The sequence below is a fragment of the Crocodylus porosus genome, unplaced genomic scaffold (assembly GCF_001723895.1).
Source record: "Crocodylus porosus isolate Cpor-Errol unplaced genomic scaffold, CroPor_comp1, whole genome shotgun sequence".
Taxonomy (NCBI): domain Eukaryota; kingdom Metazoa; phylum Chordata; order Crocodylia; family Crocodylidae; genus Crocodylus; species Crocodylus porosus.
Genome location: NW_017728913.1, coordinates 15418824 through 15435075, shown reverse-complemented (window position 1 = coordinate 15435075; position 16252 = coordinate 15418824). Strand labels below are relative to the sequence as shown.

General features: G+C 42.0%; 1 protein-coding gene across 1 annotated transcript in view; it reads left to right on the top strand.

Annotated features, from left to right (window-relative positions):
- FAM198B (family with sequence similarity 198 member B) overlaps positions 1 to 16252 on the top strand; it is a 28195-nt gene continuing 11943 nt past the window's right edge. The window contains exons 1-3 of the mRNA XM_019534530.1: positions 1 to 261; positions 891 to 2156; positions 14162 to 14376. Coding sequence (XP_019390075.1) covers positions 1199 to 2156; positions 14162 to 14376 — 1173 coding nt within the window. The 5' untranslated portion in view covers positions 1 to 261; positions 891 to 1198. The remainder of the gene's footprint in view (positions 262 to 890; positions 2157 to 14161; positions 14377 to 16252) is intronic.

Below are 16252 nucleotides of genomic sequence, written 5' to 3'. Positions count from 1 at the left end.
CTTTCAGGACAGAATTGAAAATAGAAGTGTTTTTTATAACGTAAGGTTCATGTAAGTTTATAGCTGTTCATCTACAAACAGCCATGCTGGGCAGTTAGTTCATTTTCAGAGAGAGCTAAACTTGTAATGAAATATCGAAAATATGAAGCATACTTAAAAACAGACTATGTACCAGAGAACTTTAAACACTGCAGCTTTTACTAAATTCTTTGTATTAACATAAGGGATTTGCCAGAAGAAAGAATGGGGCAAGCTGAATGGGTAAGACTATTTCTATAACTTTCTAGAGCAATAAAGAAAGGGTACAATGTTCATTATATTGTGTTTGGGAGGTGAGGTGAAGCACTGTCATTTTGTTTAGAAAATGAACAGTTATTAGTGAGAACTTATTTTATGACTTCAGAGATAGGTGCAGAATAATAAATGTATTTATCTTTTAGTATAAGGTTATCAAACAGTTGAACTGTATTAAAATTATATTGATTAAACTAGGCAAGGAAACCTGCATATTAAGAAATGTGCATATGTGGACTGCTGTGGTTACTGGGCCAGTTAATGCAATATATTTTTAAACTAAGAAGGCAACAAAAGATGTGAGTTAGTGAGGACTGTCATAAGAATGAGAAGAAAGTTTAGTCTTTCCAAAGTTTTCTCCTACTTATGGAGCTTCTTTACCCGAGATTGTGAATTGTAATGTATTGCAGTGTTGGGTTTTATTTTTTATTTGAATTTGAAATCTGTAGTATGACACATCTCTAGATTTATATCTTCTCTTACAGATTTATAATTTATCCCTCCCTTTATATAAATATTTCTCCCCCCCCCCCCACATTATTTGTTGTGGATAATGAAATAACTATTCGCTATTCTTTTCCTTTCACGGTTTGCAGAGGAGACTCTGAGGTATTTTGCACCCTGACACAGTTAACTCTGTGTACACAGTTGACTCCATTCATTCTCTGAAACCAATCTCTTCCCCTGTGGTGGCTGATAAGTGTTTAACAGCTTGTTGAGGTGGCGTCACTATCTTTAATGCTAAGCATTCACATTCCCAGCCACACAGCTAGTATCCGTCCACTGTATACACCGGGAAAAGAAGAACTAGAGATCTGGGAAGGGAAATCATGCATCATCATCATCCTGACTGGAAAATCCGAAGCCCTTTAAACTGCTTTCATCATGTGGATTCACTGGAGAAATGACCTTCTTAGATCGGCCAGGCCAAATCATAAACTGGTTTGTTTGCTCGCTGTGTGCCCCATGGGTGCTGAGGTTTTGGAGTTGCAGGCGCCCCAGGACCAGGAGGAATCTACTGCTGGGCACAGCGTGTGTGATTTATCTGGGGTTCCTGGTGAGTCAAGTGGGTCACGTTTTACCCCAGCACAAAGCGGGACACCGGAAGGGTGATTCTAAGAGTCTTCAAGGTGTTGCTCAGACACCATTCCTGGGCATCCCTCTGGATGGTACCTTGTCCCCACCTGATCTCCAGATTGGTGAAAATGGGACCTCAGTGCCAGCCAATGTGGTGTACATTACCCTGAGGTCCAAGCGCAGTAAACCTGCCAACATCCGAGGTACTGTGAAGCCCAAACGCAGAAAGAAGCATGCAGTTCCTCTGCCGTATGGGCAGGGCCTTCCAGGAGCTGCTGCCGGGCAAAAAGAAACCTTGCTCCAACGACCGGGGAGGATGAGTCAAGATGTGAGGATTATGGATGCAGTTGCTGCTCCAGACACATGGAAGAGCCACCTGATGGAGGACAGAGATAGAAAGAAAGAGCTGTCAATAAGACGCAGGGAACACTGGAGACATGTAGGGATTTCAGAAAACGTCAATGTGCAGCCCAAAACTCAGGAAAGTAATATCAGGATCTACAGTGAGAGTTCCCCCTCTTGGCTGACAAGAGATGACATCGAAAGCATGCGTGCGATGGCTGATTCCCGGATAGAGGGTATCCAAGAAGCACCTTCTCAACATGGGATTTTGGCTGTGTTTGAAAGAAATCCCAGGGCTTCAGGAGCAGCTTGTAGTCAAGGACAGTGTGGCCTCATCAAAATCCCCCTGGACATGAGCGAGGTGTTTGCCTTCCATTTGGATAGGATCCTGGGGCTGAACCGGACCTTGCCTTCTGTAAGCAGGAAGTTCGAGTTTATCCAAGGTAATAGATGTCCCCCATTTTTAGTTTCCAGCTAGGGGTTTTGAATATTCTTTCCCCTCCCATGCTCCATAGATAAACACTTTGAGAATTGTAGAGTACATGTCACAGGGAAAATAAACTGATACGGATGCTTACGTCATTTCAGGGGTCCCCTGTAGTGTAACTGTTCTAGGCAGAAAATGTGACATACCCAGAGTTTATTTATGATGCCAGCTTCCCAACTGCCTCATAGGTTAGTAGAGCTGGTGAGAGCAGAAAGACAATTGACGTTTCATCAAAGTTTACATAGAGTGAGGAACAAAGGGGTGATCCTTTTTATACATTGTAGTTGATATGAAATAATACTAGCCAAAATAATAGAATTGAAAGCGAAGTGTGAAAGTTTTTTAACACAGTGCTCTCTGTGACTTGACAGGCACTTCAAAAAATAGCCCTTCTTCCTATGTTTCATTTTAACAAGATATTACAGAAAACTATCTCTACAATTGATCTGTCATAGCTGGAGGGGAGGAGTAAAGTTTTTATCTAGGACTTACTCTTGAATTTCCTTGACATAATCCCAGTAGTACAAATGCCCCTATAAATTAAACCATAACTGAAGAGCAAAAACTCTCTCTGTCTCCTTCCCACACAATCCAACAGTTTATGTTTTAATGAATTCTTCTGCTCAACAGTGTAAAGCTGAAATACATGTGAAAGGTATTTCTTTTGATTAAAAACATAATTAATGGAAATATTTGTAGAATATTATATTTTTGCTTCATCCGGAAATGAATCAAAATTAGATTTACTAGTTCCCAAATTATATCACATCTTTCTCTAACACTACAATCTTGTTAAATATGTCTTCAGCCTAACTGCTATTTTTACATACCCACAAATCATGATCTGAAAAGACTGCATTACATTTTAATGAATCATTGCTAAAGTGGTTTGCTATTTGTTTTTGCTTTTCATTTTTTACTGATGTATTTCCGATCACTTAGACGGGTTTATGTGTAATGTCTGTGTGCTGGCAACTCAGAAGAGCAGCAGCTATTCTTCAAGCTGCACTGATGTTTTCAGGGCCTGTTTATCCCTAGCCCATTTCCTAAGCTCCCTGACCTAAGAAACAGAAAAATAATCATTCTGGGGTAAAGTTGATTGCTGTCAAGGTAAGGCACAACCCTCTTTAGTCTACACCTTATCCAAGAAAAATGACTGCACAGCATGTCACTTTGACAACAAACTAAGGTTTGACCTGTACTGGCACATTTAAGATCCAATCTATAGGTGAACTCATTGTGATTATAATAGTTCAGTGGTTTTCAAGCATCTTAAAGTTATGGAACCCTTTCATATCCCTTCTTCTGTTGTGGAACCCCTACCCCTAGCTCTGTGGCTCATGTGAGCTGACATGGAGCCAGGTAACCTGGTCTAGCAATGGCAGCACACTGCCTCCCGGCCCGCTCTGCCATAACCCCCAGTGTCTTTGCAGAACATCTGATAACCTATCATGGAACCACAGGGTTTCACAGAAGCCAGTTTGAAAACCACTGTAACAGATCACGGGCTAAATTCTGTCCTGTATAGAAGCCATCTGCATCAGGGAGCTGATGGATTTCAGTGCCCCAGTTCCAATATAACTTCAAACTATTTACTTCAACACTTGCACAGGGTCTGAGATTCCCTTTACCGGATTACATGTTGGCAATCTTATCTAGGGCTGTGTGATGCTTTGGTAGCTGATTTGATTCAGTTACCAGTTGAAGCCTGGGTGGCCTGTTCAGGCGTGGGGGGGCTCCTGCCACTGCACACACCCTAGCAGAGGCCTGGGGCGGCACATGGCCACCCGGATTTGTGCGTAGGGCAGAGGCAGTTGCTGCTGTGCACTGGGGTTTGTGTCCCGAGCCCCGCTGCAGCTTTCCCAGGAGTGCAGTGATGCCATTTGTGGCCCACCACCAGGCAAGCAGGGGGTGAGGTTCAGCCCATCAGTGGGATGCACATGGTGTCCGGTGCTCCTGGGCAGCTGCAGTAGGGCTCAGGGTGCAAAGCCCAGCATGTAGCAGCAGCCACTTCTGCTCTGCACACAGACTGGGGGGGTGGGGCATGTGTCCCCTTCCGCAGGAGCCCTTCTGAACTTGGACAAGCTCCTCTGGCCATCCCACCACCTGGCAGAGCCAGGGCCCCACTCACCTCAGCCCCTGACCCATCTCTGCCTCTGCCCCATACCCGCCCTTTATAAGTACCAGATCAGTTTTTGAATTAAAGTGCAATCCAGGATCTATCACATGCCACCCCACCCCCTTCTCTCCCCCAGAATGAACTGCTGGGCAGGGCGGGGGTGGGGGGGGGGTGTGGCATGCAGGAGATCCTGGTTGGCACTTTAATTCAAAAACTGATTTGGTAATTTAAAAGGTAGTAGACCACTGTTCTACTGCAATGAATTTTCCAGAGGGGTGTTTTTTCAGTGCTAAACATACTCAGAGAGTAAGAGTATCTGAGTTTGAGCAGCATTGTCTTTGCTTTCTGATTGGCCTTGTGCAAATAGATACTGTGAGCTTGGAGCAGAGGTGGTAGAGAGTTCCACTGATTACAGTTGCCACCCATCTTTGCTGACCTCTGCACAGTGACAAATGGGAGCAGATTTTCTCTGTTACACCGAACATATTTAGTATGCTCTTTCCATCACAACAAAAAGTTATGCATAATCAGGCACAGATGTTACTAATTATTAATAGCATGGCAATTGACAACATGAACTTCCACTTCCCTTATGCATTCAGCTGGTTGAAAATGATGTCTTTTGTGTGCCCTTAATAGACTGAGCTGCACTGTGAACAACTCATTGTCACTGCTGGTGAAAGACCAGAGACTATATTTACAAAACTTTTTAAAATAAAAATTCACTGATTCACAGTCAGTGTGATCAGCAGCACAGTCTATGGTTCAGAGTTACTGAATGTTCACTGCAGACTCCCTCAGATCTTCACAGGATAGAAGATTTTCTTGCCTTCCAAGATTCTCCCAAAGTGTATTCTTACAGATGAGAGAAGGATGAGCAGGGGAGGAAACCAGTGGGCTGTACCTTTTTCTTACTCTTCAGAGGGCCTTTTTTTTCAAAACGTCTTCCAAATCGACCCCTCTGATTCTGAAGTCTTGTTTCACAATTTCCATTTTCTCCTGTGAAAGTATATCCCTCCTTTCCTTCTCCCTCGCTGGGAAGAAATCACATTAGTTCCTTCAAAGACTGAAAGTGTTAAGTTTTGCTTCACTCTAGGTTGTGGTGATAAAGAGTTGGAGAAGAGCTGAGCTATATTAATAGATTCATAGATTTAAGGATCAGAAGGAACCTATTAGATCATCATGTTCAAGCCCCTGCCCTGGGCAGGAAAGAGTGCTGGGTCAGATGTCCCCAGCCAGGCGTTTGTCCAATCTCCTCTTAAATACCTCCAAGGAAGGGGAAAGCATCACCTCCCTTGCAAGCGTATTCCAGATTTTGGCAACTCTCACTGTAAAGAATTTTTTCCTGCTATCCAATCTAAATTTGCTCTCCTTCAGTTTGTGGCCATTGTTTCTAGTTACCCTGATGGGCATCTTGGTAAACATCATATCCCCTATTTCCTGCTGTCCCCCCTAATGAATTTGTAGACAGCCACAAGATCACCTCTCAGCCTTCTCTTGCAGAGGCTGAAGAGATTCAGGTCCCTCAATCAGTCGTCTTAGGGTTTTTCCTGTAGGCCTTTAACCAGATGGGTGGCCCTCCTCTAAATCCTTTCCAGGTTATCTACATCCCTTCTGAAGTGCAGAACCCAAAACTGGATGCAGTACTCCACCTGCGGCATGACCAATGCCTCATAGAGGGGAAGAATCACCTCCTTGGACCTGTTTGTGATGCACCTACTTATGCAAGAAAGAGTGCTGATAGCTTTACTTATTACCTCATCACATTGGTGACTCATGTTCATTTTGGAGTTGACTACGACTCTGAGATCCCTTTCTGTAGTTGTGCTACTTAAAGTGGTACCTGCCAGGCTATAGGGGTGTTGATGATTCTTCTTTCCCAGGTGCAACACATGGCATTTACCTTTGTTAAACTGCATCCTATTCTGTTTCACCCACTTCCCCAGCCTGTCCAAATCCACCTGGATTTGCTCCCTGCCCTCTAGTTTGTTTACCTCCTCCTAAGCTATATTCCCCTAGGAGATTTGTTCTGTTTATGAAAGATTCCCTGGGTATGTCTGAATGGTTGGATCCAGACATGGTTTGGATTTTACATACTGAAACCTTACAGATGGTACTTGAGGGGTGCATCTACATGAGACGCTACATCACTGTGGTGACAAGCTGCAGCAACGTAGCTCGTCACCACAGCGATGTAGCATCAGCAGCCACTAACCATGATGCTGCTGTTATGTCCCTGTAGCAATGAGCTACACTGCTGTAGCTTGTCGCTAATAGGGTCAGAAACGACCCATGCGCTGCTGGGACTGCATAGTACCAGCGGGTACTGCGCAGTCATTTAGTAATTGCTAAAGCAAGTACTAAATGACTGTGCAGCATACTGCTTTCGCATGCACTAAATGACTGTGCAGTATCAACTGTGCAGTCAGGGTCATGTATAGACACTCCCAGTATTCAAATCAAATGGATCTAAGTCCCATTTATATATTGATTCCAAGATGCCTAAAGAACAGATTTAAAAATCATATTTAGTGTCAATAGTTCAGGAATGGAATTAGATATCTGGGCTACTTACAGATATGAAGAACAAAACAAAATAGTGCTTTACTTTCAACTTGGTGTGCCCCCACACCGAGCACAGTGCATGCCCAGAAGAGGCATCACATTAATTTGACCCATCTCGCCCAACATCTGTATAGATTGTGCATTTCAGCGTTATGGGGAGACAAGTCAAACTGAAGCACTTTCTCTTCTGGGAAAGTGCCATTTTTTAGGGTGCAGGGGGGAAGTTCACATCTGTCAGTGGCCCTAGACACTTTTGAAAACCCCATCAAAAGACTACTTGAATAGTTTGAAATACTTCCAAAAAGAGTCAACCCAAAGTCATTTTCAGAAACAGGATTTAGGCTTCTATATCACAGAGCCCCTGAGCATCTTGGGTAGATCATATCTGCTTATATTTTGGTAATCATTGACTAATATTGCAGTTATTAGTTTTGTGGTTGCCTTGTGTGAAACTCAAGTAAGCTTAAAGGGAGCCCCATTTCTTGATGTTCCTGTGTGCACTTCCCCTGATACAGATGGTCTTGCCTTTCTGTTCTTTCCCTTCTCTGCTGTTTCCTGCCGCTCAGTGAGAGCCCTTTGAATGATGCATCATTGGTCACTAATCCAGAATGCTTTAGTTCAGGCTTCCTTTCACCTCACTCAGTTCTCTCCTCTGAATTCTGGAGGGCAGTGATTCCCAGAGGGTGCTGTGGCACAGAGACTGGCAGAGGTGTGAAAACTGCAAAAACTGATACTTTCTTCCTGTTTTTTGTATTTTAAGCTGTGGGCCAAAGTGTACATGTAGACCTTGGTGCAGAGCATGGTGCAATGAGGCAGTCCTGGCCAGCTCCCCAGTGGCTGAAATCTGCATGCAAACCACGTACAGGGAGCAGGAGGCTGAGAGAAGCAGTAGTGACAGCCATCCAGACATCTGCAAATCTGCTGCTGACACCCTGCCTGCAGTCCAGGAACATGGCTGTGCCATACACCCCCTTGCTACAGTTCAGCCTGACACTGACTCCATGGCTGTGCCACCACTCTTGTCAACTCCCGCTCCCTGGCTGTGGCATGTATGGTGTTTCCAGCTTCTGGGGAGCTGTGGCAGGACTGGATATCTGTGTTCATGGCACCACTACTGCTTTTCCCCGCTCCCCTTTTTGGGTGTAAGAGTGAAGTGAACCACCAATTTTAATCCAAAAAAAAAAGTGTTCCTTAGGTATACAAAGTTTGAGAAGCGCTACTGTTTACTTGTGCTATTCCCCCTACTTGTGTCTGTGTGCACATGCATGTGCTCCTCGTCATGGTCCTAGGTTCATTTATGTAGGTTCAATATTGAGTTGTTAATCTTTTAAACTGTATCACAGGGCCTTTACTGTGGCTGTATTTTTGTGAGTGAATACATGTTGGGGACTCAAGCATGTTAATTTGCACCTCCTTAGCTGTGTTTGAGGTAAGGTTAAAGGAGTGTCACCCACTTGATGTCACATGTGGGACCCCTTTGGGCTTTTGAATATTTTAGTATACAGCACAGAGGACATATCCTAAGAGGCCATATCCATTTCTATCCCTACACACCCTGGCCACTTGGTTCCTGTTGGTACTACTCAGTCAGACCCAAGCATAACCTGCTCACTCATTCTCTCTCTCTGCTTGCCACTTCCAGAAATAAGGCAATGTTGTTGCCTTAGTGAATCTGAGCACATGACAGTAAGAATACCTGAGGCAGAGAGCCTATGAGGGCTCTAAGTGTACATCCCAAATTTCTTGAAAATAGCTACATTATCTCATTTCAGAAGCTGGTGCATGCAGTGCTGGAGTACATTGTGGTATATTCCTATGTATGGCATGGTGGTAGGGTGGACATAGGCTTAGGTTCTATATCAGTGACTAAAAAGATGACTATTTTATGCATGTAAGAAGTCCTGTTGAAATTAATAGAACCAGACACATCCTTAAAGCTAGCCATATACTTAAGGACCCTGACAAATCAGTCATTTACACCCAATGTTTTGAAATATCCCTGAGGTCCCTAAGAGGCAAAGGAATAAAAATAACCCTAAAGCTAGTAACACTGTGAAAGCTGAGTGAAAGCTACTGAACATTTTGGCCTGCATGTTCCTCATTCCGTAATAAAGCCACAATTAAAACAGTTGCTCTGTGGGTGCTAATGAGCCAGATAAGGAAACAATAATGAAGTTTGAATGGAATGAAGAAAGTGAAGTAAAGCAGCATTTTGAGAATTTGAAGAAGGGGTCAGTTTAGTGAGAGACTAACATCTGGGGACATTTTATTCCAGAAATCCCGTTGCCAGCTAAAAACTGGACAGGGATCTTATTTGGAGGACTCGAAACAATTTTCTGTGATAAAAGTGTGAACTGAAATATTGTCTCCTGTGTTTCTTGAATGGTCAAGTTAACAGACTTTGGGCAGGTCCAGATAAGATCATAAGATAAATATGAACCAATAGTGTGCTCTTGTTGCAAAAAAAGCCAACAGCATGCTGGGCTGTATTAACAGGAGTGTCTCTTGCAAATCAAGGTAAGTGATTCTTCTACTCTGTTCAGTACTGTTGAGGCCTCATCTGGAGTACTGTGTCTAGTTTTCAGTTCCCCACTTCAAGAAAGAAGTGGAAAGACTCCAGCATAGAGAGACAGAAATAATTAGAGGCCTGGGAAACATGACTTATGAGGAAAGGCCGAAAGAACTAGGGTTATTTAGTCCGGAGAAGAGAAGACTGAAGGGGGATTTGATAACAGTCTTCAAATACCTGAAGGGTAATTATAAAGAGGATAGAAATAGACTTTTCTTTGTAGCTGTAGGGAACAGGAGTAGGAGCAATGACCTTAAACTGCAGCAGAGGAAATTTAGATTAGAGAACTTTCTAACTGAGAGGGTATTTAAGCATCGAAACAGACTATCTAGAGAAACCCTGGAATCTCAGCAGAAGGTTAGATCATAGGCAGTAGAAGTCCAGGGCTAACAGGTCTTAGGCCCCCCCCAAACTAATTTTGTGGCAGCCGGTGACAGCAGTAGCACTACAGTGCCACCATCCCACAGCACCACTGCCATGTCCTGCCTCTGCAGCACCGCTCCCAGTGCACCCACCACGTGCCGCGTACAGCACCAGTACGCTCTGGCCCTGCAACGGCCCTGCAGGAGGGAGGTGCAGGGGTCATCCCCCCCCACCCCAATAGTATTTTTTCTTGCTATCTATGGGTTAGACAGACACTTGGTTTGGATGATTTAGTCAGGGATGATCTTGCCTTGAGAAGGAGACTGTATTAGACCTCCTGAAGTCCCTTCCAGCCCTGTTTTCCTATGAACCTAAGTCACATTATCTCATGTGTCTGGTACTGCTTTCCTTTCTTTAAGTGATTTTATGAGAAAAAAATATTGCAAGTATGGTGTTCAGATACTGCAGCAATAGTAGCTTTCAGTCCCACACTATGCCTGTAAGTACATAAGGGTGTGCATCAGGATCTGGGGGAACACCTGTTCACCAGAGCACCCCAAGGGGTGACAAGGTCCAACAGTCATAAACTCCTGTAACACTGTTTTAGGCTGGACATAAGGAAAAACTTCTTTACTGTCGGAGCTGCCAGGGCCTGGAATAGACTCCTCGTAGAGGTGGTGCAAGCACCTACTCTGGACACTTTTAAGAAACTTTTGGGTACTTATCTTGCTGGGATCCTTTGACCCTAGCTGACTTCCTGCCCCTGGGGCAGGGGGCTGGACTGATGATCTTACGAAGTCCTTTCCAGACCCTAATGTCTACAAAATCTATGAATAAGGAGCACTGAAGACTTTAGACCAAATTTGAGGAAGCAGAAACACAGCAGCAGAAGGTAGGCTGGGGACCTAACTTCATCTCTTCAGCATCATCTTGAAATGCTGGGGAGTAAGCCACAACAACAGTGGAAACACTAGATTTGATCCTGGATGGTGCTGAGTTTCAGCTTATCTCCCACCATAATCAACTGAGACTGAGAATGCTTTGCAGTCAGGCTTGCTTTGCTGCTGTCAGGTTAAATTGGGTCAGAGCCTCATATGATATAAATCTGCAGAACTCTGGTGACTGATGGGGCCATGCCAGTTTATAGAGATGTGGATTAGACCCTTTATCTGCTTTTACTTAGCAGCTGCACATTTTCCCTGCAATGGTTGGCAACCTGGGTTACTTCTCCTGGCTCCAGCTGCTCTTCCATGAGCCAGTAATTCCACATAATGTGATAAAGTTGAAATGTTTTGTTTTAGTTCATCTTTGCTGCTTCTGTTTCCTGTGAATCACAAACATTTCCTGTGTTTAACCTTGGTCCTTTTTTTATCCTTGTATTATCTTAATGGAAATTGGCAAGTTATTTTTTCATAGCTTTTTAAAAATAATTCTTTCTCTGTTATAATGACCCTTTTGGTAGGAAGGAGTTGTTTGCTTTGCTTGAAGAGCACTGATGCATCTATTTTGGGAAAATCTCATAAATAATTACATGAATTTCCACTATAAACAGAACAAAAAATAGGTCTGTTTTGCTATGTTCTCACAAAACTTGTTGATGTTTATACGGTAATAACTCTTCTATGAAAGTTTTCCTTCTGAAGTGCTTTACCAAAGAAGGGAGGATCACTGCCCCCATTTCTTAGATAAAGAAAGAGTGGCATGAAGAAGTGAACTGACTTGATTATCATCAATAACGAAGTAGCAAAGCTGGCAGTGAAGTCCAGAATGAAAGGAGAAGGGGATAGGACTTATGAAAAATTTACCCAAGAGGTTAAAATCTAAATTCTCCAAATTGGGCTCCTAAATCCTTATATGAGCACCAAATTAAGAGGCCTGTATTTCAAAAATGTCAAACACTCATTATCATGGGAAGAACAGAAGGACAGTGAAACCAAAGCTTTCTGTCTTGATGCCTAATTATTAGAAAATAATAGGAAGATGAGAAGAGCTAAAGAGGCAGTCATTTGGGTGTGACTATCTCATGTTTGAGTGTCAAGACAGGGAAAAGTTGAAAGGCTCCTAGTTTTGCTTTTCACTATCCTCCCAATTTTCTAGTCAAGGTGAAAAAGTTTTTATTCAATCCATTGTGGGATCAGTTGGGCTCATTTGGTTTGTCTGCATAGTGACCTCAGCATTTCCCTTGTAAAGAGTCACTTGAGTCCACCCACTCCCACTTACACATGCCAAACCTGGAGATATACTGGTGAAACTGCTCTGGGGCACCCTCACCTGCTGTTCTCAAGTATACTGGACTTGAAGTCTTAACAGTGAGCATTTCACTAGTGCATTTCTAGGTTTGGCATGTGTGAATAGGTGTGGTGCCTGCAGGAACATTCTTGCTAGGAAATACTGGGTGCACAATATAGATAACCTATTGTGTCCTGGGAGACTACTGTGGTCTGGAGATTGCGTTGACCTGGGTGGAAGATTCTTTGCTAATAATGGGCAAAGATCAGTTGTCCTTGCTGTTCATTTTGGATCAGTCAGCATTCCCTCAAAACAGGATGGTTTCTTGACTTCACTGTGGATATTGGCAGGAGTCCACAGAAACATTTTTAAGTCATTCTACTCTTTGTTCTGAGTGATACCCTGTGCTAATGATCTCATTGCCATGGAAGTGTTTTCACGTGGGTTTATGAACAGCACTTTTCTGGCACCTCTCCCATTTAATATATACACAGTTTGATATTCTAAGATTGTTTGAGTTGCAACATAACCATCTATGTAAGAGTGAGAGCTATGCTGAAACTTGTATAGCAGTGTGATCATTTGGATATAATATATAATTTTAATGTGTCATTTCTGCTTTTGCTCACTAATCAAGACTAACATACAAGGATGTTCCACCAGCTGCTATTTAATAAACAACAACTTTTCAGCTAAACATTTTCTTTTTTTCACAGAAGCGTGAAAATGTCATGCCCTCTTCCCTTCCTCCCTCCTTAGAAAAATAAAATAAATGTACTGTGGTCTAAACTGCTACATAGGCAATAATTAGTTCTGTTTCAGTGACCAGTTAGACGGTCTGGGGTGGCGTGGGCACTGAAGTGTATGTTTGATAGCTCAGAGGTCACAAATTTGAGGCCATGGCAGAAGCACGTTTGGCCCTGTCAGATTCCAACGAAACTTCAAATTCTGCTAAATACTTTGTCACAAAGACATGAAGAAGGAAGGGGGTGTTCTTCCTTTGATAGCTTAAACTGTCAAGCTATCAAATGGAGTTTAAGCTATGAAATGGAGCAGCAGAGTTAGCAATAAGAACTTTGCACCATCTTGGAAAGTGGTCAACCCCTTTTTCTAATGGGATACACACCACTTGCATTTAGCACTGCTACTATATATTTTGACACACAGGATCCTATTATAATAATACAATATATATAAAAATAATATCTATAATAATACAATGATAAAATAATATGTTGATATTATTATAGAGGTTTAGTTCATTTTAAAGGTTTAAAAATGTGGTTGTTATAATTTCCTTCTCAGAGTCATGAAGAGTTGGATTCATCATAGTTAACACACTTTGCATGACGGTTGCTGGGTAAGAAAAAATATTTATATAAATTTTTAAAACTGGTTAAAACATGCCTGAAGTGGATTTTCTGGAACATATTAAAGAATTCATGATGGACTGGGTAGAATGAAGGCTATCCCCTGGGATGATTTGTACAACTCTTTGGCTTCATAACTCATTGTCTATGACAATTTCATGTCACATTGTCATATATCTTATCTATAACTTATCTATTTACAACTAAGAAGTCTTATTTGCAGGACTCAGATGTTAAAGATGACAACATAAATCCACTGTTTGAACTCAAGACTTTTCTGCCTCTCCCTTGCCCCACCTTCATTAGAAAAAAAGAACATTACACCTCAGTGACATAGTTCACTGAAATCAAAGGCACCACATTGTTTTTTATGAGCTACTGATCTGCCAAAAACCTTTTTGATTGATTTAATTAATAGCCTTCTACAATTAATAGATGTGTAAGCATACAGCCCTTGTTGCAAACAGAAAACAATTTTTTCTCAGTTACTGAAGACAATTATAATGTCTATGGTGTTTCCTTTTCTGCGGTAGCTGGTTTTATATGTGGAGTATGGCCACATTAAACAAAGGATGTCAAATTAATGGGGTTTCTTTCCTTCCTGCCACATCTGTAGAATGTCCTCTTTAAAAGCAAATGCCATAAATTATTGTTCTCTTACAGACTGTCTGAAGAATGATCAAATGATGTAAGTCCATGAAAGCATCATTCACATAGGGTAATGATTCCATTTTGTCTTTTCTTAGATGGGCAGCCCTGTCCTGTTATTCTCTGGGATTCCACACTGTCCCCAACAGATAATGGCACCCATTCTTCTGTGAGACTAAACTGGAGAGACTATCAGCAGCTACTGAAGCAGAAGTGCTGGGTAAACGGCAAAGTGCCCAAAGCTGAGTGGGGATGCACGGAGATTCATCACCATGAGTGGTCCAAGATGGCACTCTTTGATTTTCTTCTTCAGGTAAGAGAACAATGCAAAGTATTTACTGAATGCAAATACTAGACTGCAAAAGAGTGTTCGAACCAAAATGACACCCCACTACAGTTAAGGGTTAACCATTTCTACTGATATATCCAACTATAAATTCATTGTAAAGTATAATTTTATCTTCAAATTCTTAGAAAGTGGATGTTCATTCTGGGAGTTTTAGTGCATTGTTCTAATGCTAGGCCTTGCTTAGCATAAGCACTCTCTCACATCACCTCTTCCTCCTTGATAAAAATAGCTATTTCTGACTGAGAAAGCTTAACATATCCTTGGAAATACGGATAACAGTATTTTAACAAAACTGCAACTGTAATGCAAGAGATTATTTTCCCTTTTTTAATAAACAAGGGGTGCATATTTACATTTGAATTGTTTCTGATACATTTTGCAGCCAGAAAATATGATGAACCTAGTTCTTCACTGCCTTGTACTTTGTGCTCTCATTGACACTTATGCAAAGTGAGTGTAAACCTCTCCTATTCTCACTTTGTAGTATTTCACATTTTTACAAGTGTAACTGTAGGTATGAGGTGCTAGGAATTAGAGAGATGGGGCTGCTATTTTTAAGCCATGGATAGAACCTAACTGATGTAAATTTATTTCATATTATTGATGGGGTTCAAGACATTTCACCTGCTGAAGTGCAGTTTCTAGGTTATTTTGAAGTTCCTAACTCACATGCTTTAGTTTGAAAATAAGACACAGGGCTACAAAATTCTTCCTTTTCGGCTTCTTAGCAAAATGCTTGTGCTACTGAACTAACCAATGTATGAAGATGTCATTGCTTTTATACCTTTCCATTTTCACTATCAGCTCCAACACTTCAGCTGCCAAGGGGATGCCAAGTGAGTAATCAGCTGAATGTCAGCTCCTAGTGTGATGCTGTGCCCTTAAAAAGCTAATACAGTCCCTTAATGTATTTAAAGGAGAGTTTAGAGTAGGAGTGGGGAGGTTGGTGCTGGTGCAACTTCCACTGGCATCTGTGTCCATAATTCAAGGAGGATGTTCAACATTTGTAGAGGCTTCAGAGAAGAGTTATGAGGATGTTTAAAGGACTGAAAGACCATTCTTAGAGATGTGAAAAGACTGCAGGATTTACTTGATCAACAAGAAGGTTAAAGAGTGATTTGTTCATGGAGTACAGAAACATGATAATGGAGGGCTCTGTACATTAGCAAGCAGAGGTATAACATTGGAAGTGGAAGATAGGCAACTTTACAAGTAATGTACACATTTTTTAAATGAGGGGAATTCAACATTTGAACTACTTACCAATGACTAGAGGGAATTTAGGTTGCACTTGTTCCCATAACTGCAACAGGAATTTTAGGGCTGCATTAGGTTTTGCAGCAGTGCCTGAAATACATTCACTAAGTGCATTGAGCAAAATATTTCCACTTTGTACATGGTTTAAAAATTACTGCAGAGATGGCACATATTCATTAGGTACATAAAGTATTACCAATGAGCTAAAGTGAAAAGGTTAATCATTCACTTTGGATGGGTTCCCCCAGACCCTGTATTCAAGAAGCCCCATTAAAGATCTTGAATACAGTTCTGTGCTGGGATGACCAAATTGGGAGGAGAGGTATTTCAGCAGAAGTGACCTCTGGAAGGACTTTCACCTGTAGCGGCAGAAAGAAGGCACAACTTCTCCCTGGGCTACACAGAGGAGTAATGGTAGCAGAAGCCCCTTACTATATGTGGGAGCTCGATGCCGAATTATATAGGACTGAATTAAGCACAGGCTCAGACCTGTTCAATTTAAAACTTTTATTGTTTCACAAAGTCATAAAATAAAGGAGGTCTGTTGGTTCACGAGGTTCCCAAATCAAGCCCTTGCTCTCTA